Source organism: Cibotium barometz, chromosome 54, assembly GCF_041138505.1.
Source record: "Cibotium barometz isolate CiBa-2024 chromosome 54, ASM4113850v1, whole genome shotgun sequence".
In the NCBI taxonomy this organism is placed as follows: Eukaryota; Viridiplantae; Streptophyta; class Polypodiopsida; order Cyatheales; family Cibotiaceae; genus Cibotium; species Cibotium barometz.
Genome location: NC_141099.1, coordinates 33,120,143 through 33,140,558, shown reverse-complemented (window position 1 = coordinate 33,140,558; position 20,416 = coordinate 33,120,143). Strand labels below are relative to the sequence as shown.

Here is a 20,416-nt window from a genome sequence, read left to right as displayed (position 1 = left end):
TCTTTCTTCTAAACCTTCTCTCTGTACCAAACCTCTCTCTTCTCTCTCTACTAAACCTTCTCTCTCTTGTTGTACATGCATGCATGCCATCTTTCTCTTTTATTCAGCCTCATGGGGCATGCTCTTTGTTTATTCAAGTTTGCTTGTCCTTATATATGAGAGATCACTCCTTGTAATAGTCTATGAATTGCATCCCTTTTAGGATTGCACCCTCTTTTCTTTTTCTTTTGTGAGGATTGCTCTCTCTCTCTCTCTCTCTCTCTCTCTCTCAAACTCATGCCACCTCTATGCATTGTGAGTGCACCTGGCTACACAGCTACACAGTTGGATACTCTCTCTCTCTCTCTACTTAGTCCACTAAGGAGATGCATCTTGTACCCTTAATTTCCTCTCTTTTTTGTACCCTTAATTTCCTCTCTTTTTTGGGTACACAATGCAACCTTGTCCTTGGTTGCTTTCTCTCTCCTCACTTTTGCCTTGCCTCAGCTGCTTCCTCGCTCCTGAGTCCTCACTTAGCCTTACCTTAGTGGCTTTCTCTCTCCTCACTTTTCTCTGTGTTGCACGTCTCTCTTGTTATTGGCTACACATCTCTCTCTCTTTCTTGCTCTCTCAAGGTCCCCCCCTCCCTCATACACGTGTACCCACCTACCCACTTTCTTTTCTACCCACAACTACTGGTCTCTTTTCTCTTGACGACTGTTGTCTTTGCAGCTCATCTTCCACCTCTTCTTGTCGCTCTCCAAGCTCCTGTATGCTCTCTCTCTCTACCTCTCTCTCTGTGTGTTTTTGCCTCTCTTTCTGTGTGTCTCTCTTTAGAATGAGACCCATCCTAGTCCCCTTTCGTCGTCTCTCCCATCTTCCTTCCCCTTTCGTAGCTCTGACACAGAATCGCCCTTCACTTCGATATCAGTCCCCTCCTCCTCCGCCGCCCTCACTCCCTCTCTAGGTTCGCTTTCCTCCGCCGCCTTCTCTCCCTCTCTAGGCTCTCTCTGTGTGTGTGCGCGCGCGCGCCGCGTGACATTCTACAAGCGGATAGAGCTCAGCTCCACAGCAGCCCAATACCCCAGAAACTGTCAAATCATTTCCCTCTAAAATACTCTTCTCCTCCATAACTTCCTTTTCTTCTGCCTGCCTCCCCCGCTCCCCTCTCCCTGTCTGACATCCCTTGCTTCCCTACTTCTCATTCTCACGTCGCTTCTACAAATGCAGAGAGAGACAGGGTATGGGTGTGTTTGTTGGTTTCGCTAAAAAAGTGTGTGCGCGCGCGCGCGCGCGCGCGTGTGTGTTGGGGGGAGGGGGTATGTCTATCTGCCCCCTGTCGATTCTAATATGTGAGTCGCCCTGATAGATAGGTTTGATTTGTACCCATCTGACAATCAAGTGCAAAGAGGTAGATGATCTCTTCGTTTTCTCTTCATCTTTGTAGGGGTTGCTCCCCCTCGAGTGGCGTTCATGCCTTCCTCCCGCCCAAGATCTCCACCAACGTCTGATCTCCTCCAGCAAAAGCATTCCTCAGGTTGCCCTTCTCTGCTCCTCTTTCTATTTTTCTTAATTATCTCCTTAATCACTTTTCATCATTGTTTTAATTCAATTTACGAATTGTCTTTCATGCCCTTTGTGAGTCTTCATCAACGTCTTAAGTCAATAACACCTAGCTTAAGCATTAATCCTCCATTAAAAAAGCATGCCTTTGTTTGGTTCCTTTGTGGTTCTTCCTTTAGTGCAAAAATTTTAACCTTTTTAGTGACTAATCCGTGGCTCTGAGCAAAAGATCATCCACATGGGGATTCCTCATTGTGCCTGATTATCACTACATGCCTGATGATTTTTTAAGTCAATAATCCTTTTTTTTGAGCACTAATCTTCCCATTTCTCAAAAGTAAACCCCTTCTCCTCCTTTTTGTGTTGTTCCCCATTGTGCTTAAATTTTACCACCTCGTTGTTTAAATTTTAAGTAGAAGTTATCAGCTTAAGCAGTTATTTTCCATGATCAAGGCTTTCCCAAGGTTAAAGTCCTTTGGTCCGTTTGTGGGTCTTCCTATAATCATAGTTTAAGTTAGTAATCCCTAGCTTAAGCAACAATTTTCTTTAGCTCCTTTTGTGGGTCTTGCTTATTATGCCAATTTCTCCTTGTGGACTGCTTTATTGCATTGTGGGTTAAGTCAGGTATCCCTAGCTTCATTTTTAATCTTCAACGGCTTATGACTCCTAAACCTGTAGTTTTTGGCTGTTGATTGGAAAGGCAACTTTACCTTTCACACCGAAAATGTCAACTTCACTTTGAAGCTTCGCGGCTGGCCCTCTAGAAGGACTGCTCTAGTTCTTCAAACATGGTTGCCAAAATTTGGCCTTTCGAAGGTCCCAACCCTGTTCTCACGTGTTTTCCCAGCTGCCCAGGACGAGCCACTGATTACCTCATTGAGATGTTTGCAGTCCGACTCGGCAGACTGTGCGGTTTGCAAGCGTGTTAGAAGCGCTGGTTGGCATGTTGTGAGAGGCCATATTGGTTAGAATGCCGCATTGCATTATCCTTGGCCCTAGTAGTAAACTCCTCCCCCTTGATGTCAGTGAAGGGGTCATGACCACTGCTGCTGTGCCATTGTCTTTGAGGCATTGTGACAACCATGGCCTCCGAATCTCATCCTTTTTGTGTGTATCAAAGATTATAGAATATAGAATTTAGCAAGGAGTTTGGCACTGAGTGTGACTGACCAATGTTGGCCACAGACAATTTCCTGTGAATGTCTGGATTTTATAGGAATCTACTGATCTGAAGGACAAATTTTTACTCTTTCAACACCATTGCCATTTTTCAGTGCTCAGTAACTCCAGATATAGCCTTTGAATGAGAAAGAGTGCTTTGGACTGACTTTTGTTTGAATTGATGCACTCAAGCAAGCAACACACTTGCAGTCTTCTCGAAGTGAACATGTGGAATGAAGATGAGTTTTTATTATCAAGGTTTGAGGTCATGTGGATGGTCACCACTTGCAATTGGTGCTTTGGGGCCTATGGATGGATCTAGGCTCACCAGGCCAAATGAAGATGCCAGAATGGAACGCCAAAAATGTTGTTTGAACTGCAGCAAGGCTTTGGCCACGGGGGCCCTAAGACTTTGGCCAGTTGTCAGAGGGGTGAGTTTAATAACAACGTATCAAGAGGATATATATGGCAGGGAGGCTCACGAGAGTTTTTTTTTGACAAGGATTGCTGCTTAAATCTTCGAAAATTTTGTCGTGTGTCGACTCAAAGTGAAAACATAGCTAAGACAAACTGTGGGAAGGAGAGCAACGGTATTCAGAGCTCAAGGTACTTGCTTCTTACATTAGGTAGGGGTTTGGGGCATGCCAGAGCAGTTCGGTTTGGTTGCAAAATTGGGAACACATCCAGTGCCTCATTGAGAGTGAGGTTTGGGTGCATCCTTGGGGTTGTTGTAAGAAAAGTCTCGCCGGTGCAACCTTGGGGTGGTTGTAAGAAAAGTCTTGCTGGTGCAACCATGGGGTGGTTGTAAGAAAGTCTCGCCGGTGCAAAATCATTGGCAGAAGTCCATAAAGGCTCTCTTACAAGCCCCAATGAAAATATTGTAACCTTGTATGCCTGTGACTGGAGGATGACATATGCTACCACAATGAATATATTGTAATTTGTATGGCCTGTGACTGGACGATGGCATCTGCTACCACATAGACTCCTTTGGGTGTGTTTGGTAGATATAAAGTTCTTAAAAAATGCAACAAACTCTTTGTACGTCTGTGCACGAGGACTTGTGGTAATACTGTTCCATTCTTGCTAAAGTGACATTGGATTTGCTTATGTTTGAACTTTATATATGCAGATATGTTTTTCTAGAACTGTATTCCTGTTCTTCATATACTAAAAATGCACCAGTTGATCGGTTGACATAGGGGCAGGTTTCTGATGCTTATTGTAATCATTCAACAACAACAAACTCAAGAGAAGATGTGTGCAAGATCAGTTGGTTGAGACGTGTTATTGTGTTGTTGCAGACATCTACAGCTATCACTAATCTACGTGCAATAATATCCCTACATAAATGCAGAATTCATATGTACTTGTTGTGTGAAGGCATTCAGCTTCTGTCAAGCAGAGGCAGATGGTATCATCTGGCACCTATCAATTTGCCTCTGGGGATGGGCCACAGACAGTTCAAGCAAAAGGCTTTGAAAGGGGATTTTCAAGTCTCTCTGGCATGGCATCAAGTAAGTCAGCAAGTTGGGGCAACTTAGGTGAGCTGGAGCTTTTGAGCACTGCTGGTCGGAATATACAAGGGACACACTTGCCTTCAAGTGCTTGTATGACATTTTCAAACGGTCTGGGAGGTTTTTCGGTTGGCCAAGGTGTGGAACATAGAGAAGGCCATATAGGCGCCTACTTGACAGGATCAAATGTACAAGGGGAGACAGTGCAGACCCTCCATCTAATGAACCCTCACTATGCGGGGTATACAGATACTGGTTCACACGCAGGTAATGTGGTTCTTGTCAATCCCTCTGCAACTGTTGGTGGGCAGGACAGTCCCGCAGGTAACAGCAGTCAGTTACAGCAGCATTATAATGGGTTTTCAGCATCTCCTTCATTAGCACAGGGCTCTTTGGCCCAGCAGCCCACATTAAGCACCATGTACAACTCAGCTTTGGTGGCGCAGTCAAATCCGCCAAATCTATTCTCCAACCGATTTGGACACTGGGCTGCTGGGAATGAGCTTTTGTTCGTGCCACTGAATGATGCAACTCGCATTACGCAGCCGTTGGCTGCCAGGCTGGCATGCATGGAGCCAGGACAGCAGCAGCCAAGCTCAAATATCTCTCAACTGAACATGAGGCAACATCTGTCTCTCCATGATGAGCAGGCTTCAATGCTTCAAAATGGAGTTGCCCTTGGCTTGAATATGGACAACTCACAAGCCTCCTCTGGGCCCAACCAGGGTCTATCCCTGTCTCTCTCAGCACAGCAATACCCTTTGCAAATGCAGTATTATGGCATGCAACCTGATGAATCAGGTTTAAGTGGTTGTCAAGGTTTAATTCATGGTGCTACTGAGGACAGTAGTAGAGACGAGGAATATCCACAGAAATGGATAGGGAACTTGAGTCAGTTCAGAACCTCCTCCCAGGATGGCCCACTTGGACCTGGGTATCAGAATGTTGGTACTGATCTAAGCAATAGGCAGATGCAAGTGGAAGCAAGTGTTCAAACAGTGACTGGGTTTCGAGGTCTTCTAACTGGTTCAAAGTACTTGAAAGCTGCACAGCATCTTCTAGAGGAAGTGGTTAGTCTTGGATGTGGGATGAAGAACAATTCCTATAAACATTCCAAATTGCAGTCCTGGATGGCACCTAGCTCACGGATGGAGGGCTCTTCTCCGAAAGATGGAAGTTTAGTAGCAGAGACTATGAGCACTGCCAAAGAGGGAGTAGCATGTATCACATCAACACCAAGCATAGCTTCCGGTCCTGAACAGAAGACCTCAGTTGTTGCTGAACGTACCCCACAGGAAAATCAGGAGTTACAAATGAAGAAAGCAAAGCTGATGGCCATGCTTGATGAGGTATAAATCTGAAACTTTACCTTTTTCGGATGGCTTACAATATGTACTATTATTCTGGTTATTGTAGCTAGATAAGCCCACCTTTTATAGAATTCTAGCCACCAGGCATCTTGTGCTTGTGAGATCAACACACAGGTCTTGCCCTAAGTGTTCAGGGGGGTTAAATCAGTTCCTTCTCTGATACCAGTTGCCATGGTGACAACCTGGAACATCTTGCTTAGCAAGTGCTGGTGGGAGAGCCGGCCATCAGTGTGCGGGCTTTACCCCCACAGTCTCCCTCCATGGCACTGCCACTTAAACAGCCGGTGCCTGAGGGATTGAAAGAGTATTGTACACAATGCCTAATTAATGTATGTTACAAATTGCTGAGTTGGATTCTCTTTATGACTAAGCTCACGTATTCTGGCAGGTGGATAGGAGGTACAAGCAATACTTCAGCCAGATGGAAGCTGTTATTAGCTCTTTCGAATCTGCAGCGGGGCTTGGCGCAGCGAAGACATATACCGCCTTAGCTCTTCAGACCATTTCAAAACATTTTCGTGGTCTGAGAGATGCAATAGGTGGTCAAATCCGTGCTGCAGGCAGAGCCCTTGGTGAGGAAGACACCTCATCTCTAGGGTTAGGGAGACTACGTTATGTGGACCAGCAATTGCGCCAGCAACGAGCATTGCAGCAGCTAGGAATGATGCAGCAGCATGCCTGGCGCCCCCAAAGGGGTCTGCCTGAGCGATCTGTTTCAGTTCTCAGAGCGTGGTTGTTCGAGCACTTCCTGCACCCGTTAGTTCAGAACTACTCTATATTACATCTAATCTCATTGCTAACAATTTGAGAAGTGTAGGAATAGATTTCTTGGTCTGAGACTGAAGTAGCGTGTTGATGGCTGTTTCAGCTATCCAAAGGATGCAGACAAGCATATGCTAGCTAGACAGACGGGGCTTAGCCGAAACCAGGTGGGGGTAACAGGCCTGACTTCAGAATCTAAGACCTTCTGTTGTGGATTTATTGTGCATGAGAAGATGATAAATGTGGTCACACTGATGCAGGTATCCAACTGGTTCATCAATGCACGTGTACGGCTCTGGAAACCGATGGTGGAAGAGATGTACCTGGAAGAGGTCAAAGAGGCTGAAATGGATAGAACATCTGCAGATCAGAAATCTAATACAGAGAATAGTGACAACCTTAAGAGTAATATCACTGGCATGGATGATCAAGGTGGTGTGGGAATTCCAGACAGCAGTAACAAGCAGGGACGGGATGAAGCTGGAAGTAAGGATGCAGGCGTGATGCTGGCAGCAGACAAGCAGATGGTGTTGGGTTATCAGCACGGGGGTTCAAACAATCTAATACAACAGGCAGCTGCATTGGACGGTGGAGATGCTCATTTATATCAAGGGATAAAGAAGGCAAGGAATGCAGATGTATTGGACTCGTACACACAAGAATTCAAGTCTGAGGATATTGGGAGGGATGACGAGTTCGAAAATGAGGACAAGCATGGATTTACACTGAGAGGGATTGATCATGCTTTTGGAGGTTACCATGATGAAGGAGAGGGGTTTTCTGGAGTGCCGGCAGGATACAATGGAGTGTCGCTGACACTTGGCTTGCAGCATTCTGATGGCTTGTCACTTGCAGGTGCTCAACAGCAGCAGTATTACCTACAACAGCAACAGCAACTACAAGGTCATGGTGGTGGTGGTCTACTTCATCATCTTGCAATGGCAGGAAGCAGGCGGCGGCTTGAAGAGGTAGAGGATTACTATTCTTCTATTGATAGTTCCAAAAACTATGAAGCCCTGGCGGAGCTCCAGACTCGAAAACGCTTTGCTTCTCACGTACTTCATGAAACCTGATACAAAGCTAAGAAAACACTTTGCTTCTCACGGACTTCATGAAACCTGATACAAAGCTACGAAAACTCACAAAATCCACTCTGTCCTTGAACCATTGGTCCTCAAAACGTCTTGGAAACTATGGTTTCGATGCTCTGCACCACTTCTCCTGCGACTTTCTGCTCTGCTGGGCTGCACTTCAGTAAATTCTTCATGTGGCTATGAATGAGGTTTGCCTTGTCCTACCCTCTCTAGAGCTCTATGCTGCCGTATTTTGCAACTGCTTGTATTCTATAGCACTTTATCATCCATATTATTTTGTTTCAATATTTCTGTGCATAAACGAGGACAAACCTCTGCCATGAGTTGCATGTCTGTCTTAAATGCCATCAATCTCGACTTATGTTGGTGCCTATTTGATAATATATTCTTTCATGGCCTCAAACAAAATGTGGTGTAGTCCAAAAAAGTGGCATGCTAAGAAAGTTGTGAAAATAAATGCCACTACAGGCCCCAGGGTTGGAGAGAATCAATTTAAAAATGAGAGTTGAGCCTTGTTTAGTGTACATGTGAAGCCTCATCATGTGCCATTGTAATGAGAGTCTCAAACTTACAGTAATAAGGTGTTGGTGAGGCTTGTGACTTTAGGTCCTTAAAACTACTCAAGCTTTGGCATAAGTCCTAAATGTGGCAATGTAACCAATGCACCCCATTATTTTGGGATTCTATGATTGTTTCAGTCTCATGGGGAGACTAAGTCATGCGTTGTAAGACCTGTTTAGGCACACCGTGTGAAGGGGCTCTAGGGGTTTCCATGTAATCCGAGTCCAATAGCAAGCTAGAAGCCCATAATTGGCATGAGCTGATTGAGACCCCTCTAGAAAGTGTGGAAACAGTCATCTGAAGTGTGCACACGTCGAACCAACAAGTGTATGGTTCTTGCTCTCTGATATTCCCGAGGGTAATCCAACATCAGCTCATGATGATGAGATCTGGTGTAAATGAAGGTGATTAGCTCAAGGAGGGATTGGTTTGCAAAATGTGGTGGTGCTTGCTCACAAGCTTGTGTGTAAGTTTAGGGTTATCAAGATCTTCCAGAGTCATAATTGTGTGATCTCTTGTAATGGTCTTCAGTCACATATGCTGTTTTTGCTGTTCGCTTCTATTTTTTTAAGAATGTTTAACCGTAAGTTTGCATATTATTTTCAATATTTTACTATTGTGTTGAGGCGTCTTCTAAATCAGATATACATAAGGAGGGGTGTGTAGCATTTTGTTGAGGTATCTTCTAAAATGATATCCATTAGGAGGGGGTCTGTGCACATGTGGAAACCTACATTTTTCTGGATTCAATAAAAGCATGGTGTACTGAAGGTTGTCTTTAGCTGATCCTACTCTCCACCATATATTTGGTTATAGCCACTATACTCAATTGTCACCCGCTTCATCAAAAATTTGTTCCTTGAAGGGGAATAGGGTAATAATCCTTCTTAGTCATAGCATTTAGCTTTTTAGAATCTACACACACCTTCAAATCTCCTTTATAGAGGTTATAATAAGAGAGACTCACTAGACTTTTCCATAGGAAAAATGAAACCCAGTTTAAAGAAGCTTATCAGCTTATTGCTTTATCTCACTAATGAGAAGTAAGGCTTTGTGCAGTAGGAATTATTGTCCTATTACATGTGCCCCATTCACCAAATTTCACCATTGTAACTTGCTTGAGATGCTTGTAGTCAATTGCAAAAAGATCATATAACGATGAAGAGGAGAAAATCTTTTTCCTTTCATAATCAGTGATTATATCTCCTAGACGCATAGACTGAAGTTGTTCTTTGATTTTTGCACCAAATAGACAATGCCTATTATTTAGTGGCCCCACCTTTGGAATCACATCAAGTGCATGCAAGTCCACCTCAATGTCTTCGACTTGTGTATTTCAAGGAATGTAATGTACCCTTCACTTCATGTTCCCTTGCATGTGTAAGAGGATACAACATGCAGTGTATGCAAGAAGAGAACACACTCAAAGAAGTAGGATCTTTCACATTGCAGAACCTTAAAACTCAAATTGCACAATAATTGAGATAGAGAAGCACACTATATTAGCCCCACACTTAAGTGCTCTTGGGAAGGGAGCTTAGATGGCTAATTTGGAATTGTTAAGACAAAGGTTGTATGCTCGTAGAAGGTAGGGAGTAAACTCACACTCATATTGATAAATTGTGTGAAGAAGAGGTTGGTTGTGTATCCTTATAAACTTGTATACACGGGGTGGCCATGACATGATTGCATAGGTTTGCAATCATAGTCGGTGGCACCGTGTGAGGCATAGCTTCGGTCCCGAAAGATCGCCACCTTCCATGACCATTTTGTTACCCTGTTATTATACTACAACCTCGGGGGGGTGCACTTTTAAAAAATCATATGTATCACGTGCGTTTAAGGGGCATTAAAAAAACCCCTTAACTAAAATTTTTCCCCCATAAAACCACCCCTATTTAGTTATGATATGAACTAACGGTTTTTTTTAAAAGTTGAATTAAAATACCCCTCCTGTTATTGTAATCTTGTTAAAATTTTTTCAAAATTTGAATTAAAATACCTCTCCTTTCGATCACACGTGGTACACTAAATTTTTTTTAGATGAATCCCCTGAGACTACAACAATATTTAATTTGGGATTGGTTGGGTTACTGACTTGTTGACAGTGTTGAGAGAGTACGAAAGTATTTTTCTTATCATTCCAAAACTTGGTGGAATCAATTTGAAAGAACCTATTTGGATGTTTCTTCATCTCACGGTTGCTTGAGCACCTCTATATATCACCTTGAATCATTAGACATCAAATATGAATAGACTAAATGCTCTAAATCCAACCTCAAGAATATCTTGAATAGTTCCACAATACTCAAGATTGTCCTCTGACATTGGTATCATGTCTACTAGCTCGACTTTCTTGCTCAAAAGTTGCCATCACACCACAATCAAATGTGTTTCTTTTAGAATCCACACGCTCCATGCGAAAGTGCCTTCCCTTTGACCATGTTGCATTATATAGTTTGTACTAACATTAAATAAAAGCATAACATTTAGTATGGTGCATTAAATGTATATACATGAGACAGAGATGAAGAATGTACTTACTTGAGGGTCACATACTCATGCTCTTCTCTTGTGATCATCTCTCCATTTTGTGATGCCATCAATATTGCCATATGAAGCCATTCTATATTGATCACATTTGGTAGAGGTTCCAAGCTAGGCGGGAATGGCAAGTGTCTTTTTACTCTTCTGAAAGCTCTTCTCTATCATCCTTTCGTCTATTGATTGCATCCTTGTATATCTCAATCCACTTCTCCATGATGGGACTCTTTAGAATGCAAAATGTATTCACCTTGTGGTGTAATGCTTCATCTAGTCTTTGTTGCCTTCCTTTTTCCCTGAGGCACATTAGTGATTAGTCAGTTATCCTCCTCATTGCTCCACAATCATGGCATGGAAGGATCTATACGAGATAGATGTTTTGAGATATACACAAGAGACTCTTGCATCAACCATCCCTCTATCATGCTTTCTTCTGGCCTTGCTCTTTGTCTCACAATGTCCTTTAAGGTTTTCATGAACCTAGCCCATGACCATTTGGGCTCATCTTGGGTATTGTTTAGGCCCCACAACGTTAGGACAGGGTGTCCAAGAGTAAAGACTACCTACTCCATGTTTGGATCATCATAAGATGACGGTCCAATGCAACATGTAGCCTATTTGGTGGTTTAGCTGTCTCTAAGCCTTCTAGCTTTCTAGGCCAACTTCCTGTGTGAACACGAGGCTGTAGACAGCAGGCGCTTCGGTTGCTCAACCATGGCTACTCATAATGGGGGCCATATAAACATGCTAGTCAGTACTTGGAGAACACAATATGAGTGGAGCATTGATATCCAATAGCATGGACCCTTTTCAACCAAGGTCTTCCAAGAGAAGGCATATGATAAGAAGTTAGAGTCATCTTTATGATTTGAAAATCCAAACGAGTTGACACTCCCATTATAGAAAGCACCACATTAGTCACAACACCTTAAGGTTCATACTTCCCTTATTTGCCATTCATTCCTAAGATAACATTTGACCTATAGCTATTCTTAAGTCTCAATGTTTAAACCTTCAAAAGTGACATTGACTCGAGAACCAACATGAATAAGAACATTCTTACATGTTAACCATTATGTACCACATTAATTTGAGGAGAACAGATTTCTACTTTTGCTTTTACTAGCAAATCCAGCAGATCCTTCTTTCTCCTTCTAGCATTGATGCCACTTCTCAACTCTCCCCTCAATGAAAGAGCCAATGAAACAAGTTGCCCATAATTAATGTTTATCTTTTGTTGTCTCATGACATTGTCTTCCATGATGGAGTAAGGCCCCTAACCTTTAGAGAGGTCAAAGACAACGATTTGCAAATGTCTTCTATCTTTAAACGATTTGCAAATGTCTTCGCTGCTTTCACCCTAAATCCTTTTTTTTGTCATTTTTAAAGAGGCTTTTCCTCTTCCATATCTTGATTCTTCTTAGGTCTCTTTTCTTGAGCACACTCATCAATGGCACCTTTATCTCAATCTTCAATAACATCTTTATCTCAATCTTTATCTTTAGCAACACATTCTTCTTTAATAGCATCCTATCAAATTTATAGGATTAGAGCTCCTAGGACAATCTCTTGGATAATATTAGTGGGCAACCCGTGCTTTGCACGTCTTTTGAGACTCCAAATTCAAATTCTACCCAAACCTTCTCCTCCCTTTCCCGAACCTCCAAATTATTGCCACGTGGGGCAGCTTTGTAAAACTCTTAAGATAATATAGAGATTCGTTCTCTTGGCATCCATAGCATGTAATAGGAGCATTAGAAGATGGTGTAGACCTACGCTTCCATATATAAACTTGTGTACATGATACTCAAGCCTTGTAGACCTTCTTAAGCTTTTTATATATCTCTTGTGATGTTCTAATCTTCTTCACAGTTAGAGTGCAAATAGAAGGAATGACGAACTCCTCATCTAGATCTTGATTGGATCCACTAGACCCATAACCAATATTGACACCATCGGTGGATACATCATGCAATATGTTCCGACCTTATCAGTCTTATCTTTCTTCTTGACTACATGTTCATGCTCTCAATGATGAGAGCTTTTTCCACACGCAACACCACCTGCACTAGTATGCTACCTTTCACATCAGTCTACCTCAATCTACCTATTCCATGGTGACATAATTGAAGACTCTATATTGATGATTCTTTGACATGTAAGATTTCCTGTGGTTTGTGCGGCATCATGAGAAGCCACACCTTCATACAAATCAATTTTCTCATCACCACTTGGTAATACATACCAACCATGTAACTAATCAAATACTGCATCTCTACTCAAGAGCAACTTCCTAGTGAAACATTGAGTCATGAAAAATGTTCACTAAAATCGTGCAAATGTGCAATCACCCCTGTTTTCTCAAAAAACCTTTAAAGATGGCTTGTTTTTTGAAAAAAAAATGAGAAAAAAGCATAAATTGGTCTAGAAATTTTTAAAAAATACTTTTTTAAAACTTTTTGAGCATATTTCATCACAGTAAATCAACAAAGCTGTAAAAAATGACCAACTTTATCCAAGAAAAATAATTTTCTATTTCATGTTAATAAAAATATAAGAAAATCTTCAGTACACAAACAAATCATATTCTCTTGCTTAGAAGGAGAGATCTTTTACCTTTTTCTTTAAAATCTGAATAGTTTTTTGGCGCAAGTGACTAGATTTTTTTAAATCAAATCCATACACAAAGGATTTTTGCATCCTACCGATTAAATGTGTCCACACCCACTTTTCTTTCCCTGTTTGCTTTGTTTCAACATCTCTAGATCATACTTTCCTTTGAGCGGATCTTCTTCTATTGTTCGATACTAGTGCACTTCCAAATCACTCAAAACATTGCACTCTTGAAAAACTTTTGTGACTTTTACTAATCAGAATGGATGATTGTTCTCATTGTTGGTGGCAAGCATGGCAATCATTTTTCCTTCACTTAGCTCGTTAACATTTCCTTCCCATATTTCTTTCTCTTGTTGTTGGAGTTTTGTGGTCTTTCTAGGTCCTACATACATTTCCCTCGTTTCTCCATGAACCATTGCTACAACTCCTCTATAATTGCAACTATATTGGTTTCTATAGGGAGTCATTGGAACCACTAGTTGCAACTATATTGGTTTCTATAGGGAGTCCACTTTTGTGCCACACAAATGGAACAACTAGTTGAAAGGCATCGTTTTCTAACTCTTCAATGAGTTTCTCTTGCTTCACAAAAAACATTTCCCATCATTATAGTAGGCTTGCTAGAAAATACACGTATTTCATATATTGTCTCCTTAATTCTAGTCAAGCACTGAAGAAAATGAATCAGAGGCGATTCTCCTTCTGAGACTTTAGCGTCTCATTCGTGGAAGAGATCAACATGTACTTTGCTCGGGCAATTCTATGCTGCTGTGGAATAAATAATAGAAACTTGAGACCTTCCTCTAGGAGCCATGCATCAGAGTTTGAGTACTTTTTGTACCACATGAGGGTTTCTTCTTCCCTTTGCTCAATTTTAAACAGATGTTGAAAACAATGATCATTGAGTTGTATAAACGAAGACGTATCTGCCTGCAAAAGATCTGCAGTCATATGGTTCCTCTATAATTTCTATACTTGGTTGTGGAATGTATGCATCCTATAACACAGAGCAAATTTTTATACTTGGCTGTGGAATGTATGCATCTTGTAACACAAAGCAAATTTGAGGAAGATCAAAAGCACTTTTCTTTGCCAATTTGATAGAGAATCTACTGAACATTTGGTCGATATGATCATGTGTGTGTTCCACCAACAAGAACCCAATTTTAATCTTCTTGAAGATCTTCTTATGCACTAACATGTTAAGTATGCAAGCAACACTTGATTTTTGTTCTCTCTTTTAGTGTTATCTAGCTGTAGTAGTAAAAGTAGAGAACAGACGATAGATTACCATGCCACTCTCCAATGATCTTTTGAATAATTGTAATTGTCAAGTTTGCATCATTGTGAATGTTGGGAAATTTTATGAAGATTGTAGATAAGATGATGCCATTTGAAGACTAATGCTCCAACAAACAGGAAGTTGGATAAAATTTTCTTCCTTCAAATTTTTGGGTGAACGTATGAAGTGAGGCAACATGTTTTTTTTAAAATCCATAGAATCAATGACCGAGCCCAAGTACTTCTCCTTTGCTCTTAGCATTTTTTCCTATGTTTTGCTAATTTCTGACGCTTTGTGCTTTGTTGTTCTCTATCAACCTTCAAAGCTTGTAGAATGGGCACTGTAATAAATATTTGGCTTAATTAGCTTGGAAACAAGTGAAAAAGAAGAACATAATTCATTATAACACAAGACAAAGCTCCAAATTTCATTATTTAAACTTATTTTTTTCTTGTGCACTCTTTGATGTATCCCGTTTTACTTTCAACTCTGCACAAATTTGACAAAAATCCATCCTACTCTTCTTGAGAATTTTCACATGCGAAAAATATTGTCTCCATATCCTGAGGAATGAGGGAAGTGAAAGAGTATGGTTCACTCTGTCCCCCTTATTGACTCCACATAAAGATTGTACACTTCTCTTTTGGTAAAATTATCTAGCAAATGAGTGAAGCTAGAGTATGGGAGCACTTCCCCATTAAACAATACAAAATTTTATAGCCATTGTCTTAGAAAATAAAGTTGTGGTGTTTCATGAGTATTGAAAGCCAAAGGAAAACCTTTAAGTGTTGTAATTGAGATGACACTTTTAACACTTTGATTGCAAATGCCAAATACTTTAAGAAAACTTACTCTACACACTGTAGAATCTGAAACTGCATAAATTGGAGTCGAAGAGGTGGAGGTTCTCATACAAGACCTTAAGAAAATATTTTGTTGTCTTCTCTTCATTCTGAAGAAATTTTGTCGCTCTTGTTGAATTGTTTGTTTGAAAACCCAAATTTCTCAAACAATTCCTAGCACAACAATATTCCCAACATGTTGTGCGAATGGATATCATATCCTTGATAATAATCGTTATTTCCTTGCACCTCAAAATATCTAGGTTATCTAGTGCCAAGGGCTCTGCTCATTGTGATCATTGTGTTGTTCGGTTGTGCTTGATCTTGATTAGACACAATTAAAAAAACCCTTCTAAACCTTGGAATTTGGTCAACAGCTTCAAATCCATGCCCAAAGAGGTTGATTAAGAAAATGAAAAAGAAAAAGGTTGTGATTGGCTTAGACTGCTTAGGAGTTCCATTTTGCAAAAGTGCTAAATAGCCAAAATGGCAAGGTTGGACCTTGTGAAAAGGGAGGTAACCTATTTTTTTAAAGAAATATCATCAAAAAATATAAAAATTTAAAGATCAATTATTTTTTAAAAAAATTGAGGGATTTAAAAGAGAGAGGGGTGGTCCCTTATCCACACTCACAAGTGGAGTTTGGAGCTCTTGAGTACTCGTTTTGCTAGTTTTGCACTACCATCCATATTTCAGGCAATTTTGTGTAGATTTCTTCTTTTAAGGTTTGATTCACATTTTCTTTTCTCAATAATTGGTTGCATTGGTACAATTAATTTTTTTAATTTTTGATATTTGCTTTAGTTTGTTAAAATTGACCTTTTGCAACGATAAAGCATGAAAGTTGTTATATAAGGACAACTGGATTCTAGTTGCAACGCATTTGAAAAACTGATTATTTCTTAAATTCAAAGACTTTCATCTTTTCACAAATTTTTTTTCAATGGAAAACAGGAAGAAAATGTACAATTTATAAATTTTAATATTTTTAAAGCAAAAAACACTTATTAAAATTGGATGGATTTAAGATTTTCTAAAAAATAAACAAAAAGTTAGTTTAAAAATTAGCATTTTAAAAAATTAGAAGTGCGAGTCTCTAGTTTGGATTCTAGAATCCATTCGCTAGGTTAAAGACTCAAATTTTTAAAAAGCTTTATAAATTTTTTTGCTTCTGACGTCATTGAGTGTGTTGGGTAATTTTTTAATTTTGAAATCCAAGATTAGAATTTTGGAATCCAAGATTAGGATTCTGAAATCTAGATATGGGATTTCAGATTCTAAATTTTGGTTACTAGTTTCCAAGTTCTAGTTTTTTCACTCAAATTTTACATCAAGGACTCTTATGTTTTGAAGCGTTGGGAGTTTTGGGATTCTGGAATCCAGTCAACGGAGCTACGGTTTAGAAATTGAAATTCAACCTGAGTCTTGGTTGCTACCCGACATTGTCTCTTTTAGTCTTGTTTTGAAGCTTTTCTTCATCCACCAACACCCTACCCAACAAAGGGAAGGGCGGAAAGAGAAGAAGAAGAGTAACACACACACACACACAATTGTGGTATAAAAGCAAAGATTTTAGCTTCCTTTGTAGGTTTCGTGTTCAATTCCATGTGCGTGTGGTTTTTCAGGTTGTAGGTTTCTTTGAGAACATCACATAATGATATTCGATGGCCCGAGAGTGCTTTCACTAGGCATCTTGGGCGTCCTAGGTTTTTCCCCCATCTTGGAGCTAACTGTATGGTCAGAATTACAAAGCTACAGCTTAGAACCTGAAATTTAGCCTGAGTCTTGGTTGCTACCTTGTATCCTCTCTTTCAGTCTTGTTTTGAAGCTTTTCTTCATGGAAAGGAATGATAGAGAAGAAGGAGAAGAAAAGAGAAGAAGCAGAAGAGAAGAAAGAGAAGAAAGAGAAGAAAGAGAAGAATGGTGTAGGGAAGAACAAGGAGGAGAAGAAGCAAGAGAAGGAAGCATACAGGTGCATGGCTAGGCTATAGTAAGTGTGCGGTGGCCATCAACAAAGAAAGGTTAGTGTATGTGTTTTTTTTTATTTTCTTAAAAAATTTTCTCAACTTTACTGAAAGAACATCAATTTGTCTTATTTGCTCTTTAAAAAAGTTATTTTTTTTGCTAAATTTCAAAACTTTTGCGAGAACTTTTGTTACAAACTCGAGAGATTTTGTTCTTTAATTACATGTTTGATTACGATAATCTACATAAAAATTCATTTTTTTATTAATTTATGTTAAAAACTCGAGAGATTTTTTTCTTTAATTGCTTGTTTTTTTAAACGAAGATCTATATAAAACTTTACTTTTTCTTATTACTTTTTGTTAAAAAACATCCATTATGTCTTTTATTTGTTTTGAACACTAAACTTTTCGAAGGCCATGGATTATGTATTTAGTTGTCAGGGCTTGGCATGTTCAATTAAAAAAATCATGTTTTTCTTTTTGTTGCATCTTTGTTGGGTTTCCAAAATTCGATTTGTGGTTCAAGTTGGGATTCTAGAATCCCATTTGTGGTTCATGTTGGTTTTCTGGTTTCCCATTTGTAGTTCAAGTTGGATTTTTGGATTTCCATTTGTCATCCTCTAGTGGTTCAAGTTGGGCATCTAGACTTCCACTTGTTGGGATTTTGGAATCCTCATTTGGGAAGCCATGTTGTTCAAGTTGGAGTCTAGAATCCCATTGGGAAGCCATGTTGTTCAAGTTGGTTTTTGGAATCCCTACTTGTTAAGGTGTACTAGTTTTATGCTATTTAAACTTTAAAAACTTTTGTTACTAAAGAAGCTTCTTTTTCTATCTTTGTCTAGTTCTCAGAAGAAATGCCCTCCTAGTCTCAGCTTGTTCACTCTCCAACAAGAGGTCAAAGACTTCAAAGCATGATGCTTCTTGTGGTCAATCTTCTGATTCTGGTGGAAGAAAGGGACACTCTGGTGTTTTAACACCCTCTCGGTTAGTGCTTGCACCACTTAGTCTTGGTTTTCAAGAGAGAAGACTCACTTTTTGCCTCAAGGGCTCTTCTCGTAGAGAGCTTCTTGCTGCAGAGAGGAGTTCCTAGAGGAACACAAGAGACCCGTCCTTCCAAAGACCGAAGTCAAAAGTCTTTAAAAACTAAGGATGCATCAAAACAAGTTCCTATTAGAGAGACAAAAGTCCCTCAAGGAGGTCAAAAGAAGGATGTGGGAGGAGTAGGAAAAATGAAGTATGAACATGGTTGGTCAATTAGCTTAGGTCATCTTGGTGAGCAAAGACAACTCATTTACCCTACCACTCCCTACTTGTTAGTTGCAAAACACAAGGGACCCTCAAGTGATGAGAGGAATTTTGATTTTGAAAGAGCACACTAGTATAGATAAGATTTACTTTCTCGTTGAGCAAGAGAACTCTTCAAAGTGTGCCATTAGTCTCTACAAGAAGGACTTTGAAGTGGAGGAGGTTAACCCACCGAACACCAAAATTACAAAGACTAAGATAGGATGTGGCATGGGTTGCGCTCTCACCACCTACTATAAGCTACAATGATTAGTGCTTAGAGGGAGGCCAATGCTCTATTGAGACTTCTTGTGTGCTCATTGAATTTCCAATATAGTTAGGATGACATCAGTAAGCAGTGTGATTCTTTGGGCTACCCCTTATCATGCATATGGGAGTTCCATTATTGGAATAACATCATCCAATTATGCGAGGTATGGCATGATTTTGTTTAAGCTCTGTCTGGCTAACTTAGCCAAGACGACTAAGGTTGCCCTTTTATAAGGTAAGCCCTTAGGGTTTTCTTTGTATACACATATGTGGCACTCTTGTTCATGCACACACAACTTCATAGTCAACTTAAGTGAACTGGCCTCACACGGAGTGGGTTTATGAAACTACAACAAAAGCTTGTGAAACCAAGGAGAGTGGTTACATCTAAATCTTTACCATGATCACAATTGAGCTGATGCTATTCTATCAAAGCTCTATGATCATTTTCATCTTCATCCATCTCCCTTCTCTCTCCTGCCATCACTCCTTACTTTTCTCTCCACCATTTTCTTGGCTTCACTTTACTTCTTGTTCCTTTCCCTCTTCGTGAACCCCTTCCTTTTTTCTTTGAGTCCATGTCCTTTACTGATGCCTCAACATTCAAGGCAAAAGTAAACGAGGAGCGCTCGATAAGTAAGGTGGTGAAGCATACAATTCTACACATGAAGAAGCTTGTCACCTTTGGCTATGATAGTTTCTAAATCATCACTGCAAGATTACCAGTTTGGTGATATCCCAAACAAAAGCATTATTGAGATTAGGAATTTTGGTGGTCCTACAATAGCCATATTAATCTTTATTAAAACTTACCATGTTCCTTTTGCTTTCTCCCTCTCTCATGCCTCTCTTCTTTTTGAATTCTTATAAATTATTTGGTTTAAGTTGCAAATCCCCAGAAGAAAGCAAAGTAAAAACTAGAAAGAATGCAAAAACAATATAAAATTCCAAAAACCCAAGCAAATTAAAAAAAATTAAAACACAGACAAACTAGAAAAAATAAAAAACATAAATTAAATTAAAAATACCTAAAAACCCAAAACAAGGTCTCTATTGAGAGTGTTCCCCCATCGCTTATGAGGAAGTAAACTGCACACAACAATATGGCCAACATGAGGGGTCCAACTACATCAATACTGGGATCAAGTTCAGCATCATGATTCACAATCAAGTGTTGAGAAGTATGCCTCCTATTCAAAAGTTGATACCCTTGATCATGCCATCGAATACAACCTCGCACGTGCCTCCAACTATGTCGATGGTATTCATACCATTGGACACACCAATCCCTTTGGGATTTGGTCCTTTGCCTAGCACCACGGTCACAACAAATCCTTTGCCAGTTCTAGAAGCAATAATTATATAACCCTTGCAACCCCTAGATGCCCAAACCATCAAGATGTGAACAGTTTAGGAAGGGGGTTGCACATGGGTTGAAAGATGTCCTAAGCCAAGAAAGAGCTACACATAGCTCAAGGGATGCCCTTAAACATGTTGTTTGGGAAATATCCAAATATATGAATAAATTTAATGGTTCCATGGACCCATATGAGTTTATGCAAGTGTTTGAATAACGTTATGATTCCTTTGGAGCTATTGACTAC

General features: G+C 40.1%; 1 protein-coding gene across 14 annotated transcripts; it reads left to right on the top strand.

Moving 5' to 3' along the window:
- Positions 1-691: 691 nt before the first annotated feature.
- LOC147608062 (uncharacterized) lies at positions 692-7,854 on the top strand. Of its 14 annotated transcripts, none has more exons than XM_086789627.1 (6): positions 692-749; positions 1,427-1,516; positions 3,912-5,569; positions 5,979-6,346; positions 6,459-6,519; positions 6,613-7,854. In XM_086789627.1, the coding sequence occupies exons 3-6, from the start codon at positions 4,115-4,117 to the stop codon at positions 7,423-7,425; spliced, it is 2,697 nt and encodes an 898-aa protein (XP_086645753.1). In that variant the 5' UTR covers positions 692-749; positions 1,427-1,516; positions 3,912-4,114; the 3' UTR covers positions 7,426-7,854. The 14 variants fall into 14 exon arrangements, with proteins under 14 accessions (XP_086645753.1, XP_086645745.1, XP_086645744.1 ...); XM_086789622.1 differs by lacking the exon at positions 692-749 and adding an exon at positions 803-1,220 and having other exon boundaries at positions 3,906-5,569; XM_086789623.1 differs by lacking the exon at positions 692-749 and adding an exon at positions 805-1,298 and having other exon boundaries at positions 3,906-5,569.
- The last annotated feature ends 12,562 nt before the right edge of the window (positions 7,855-20,416 follow it).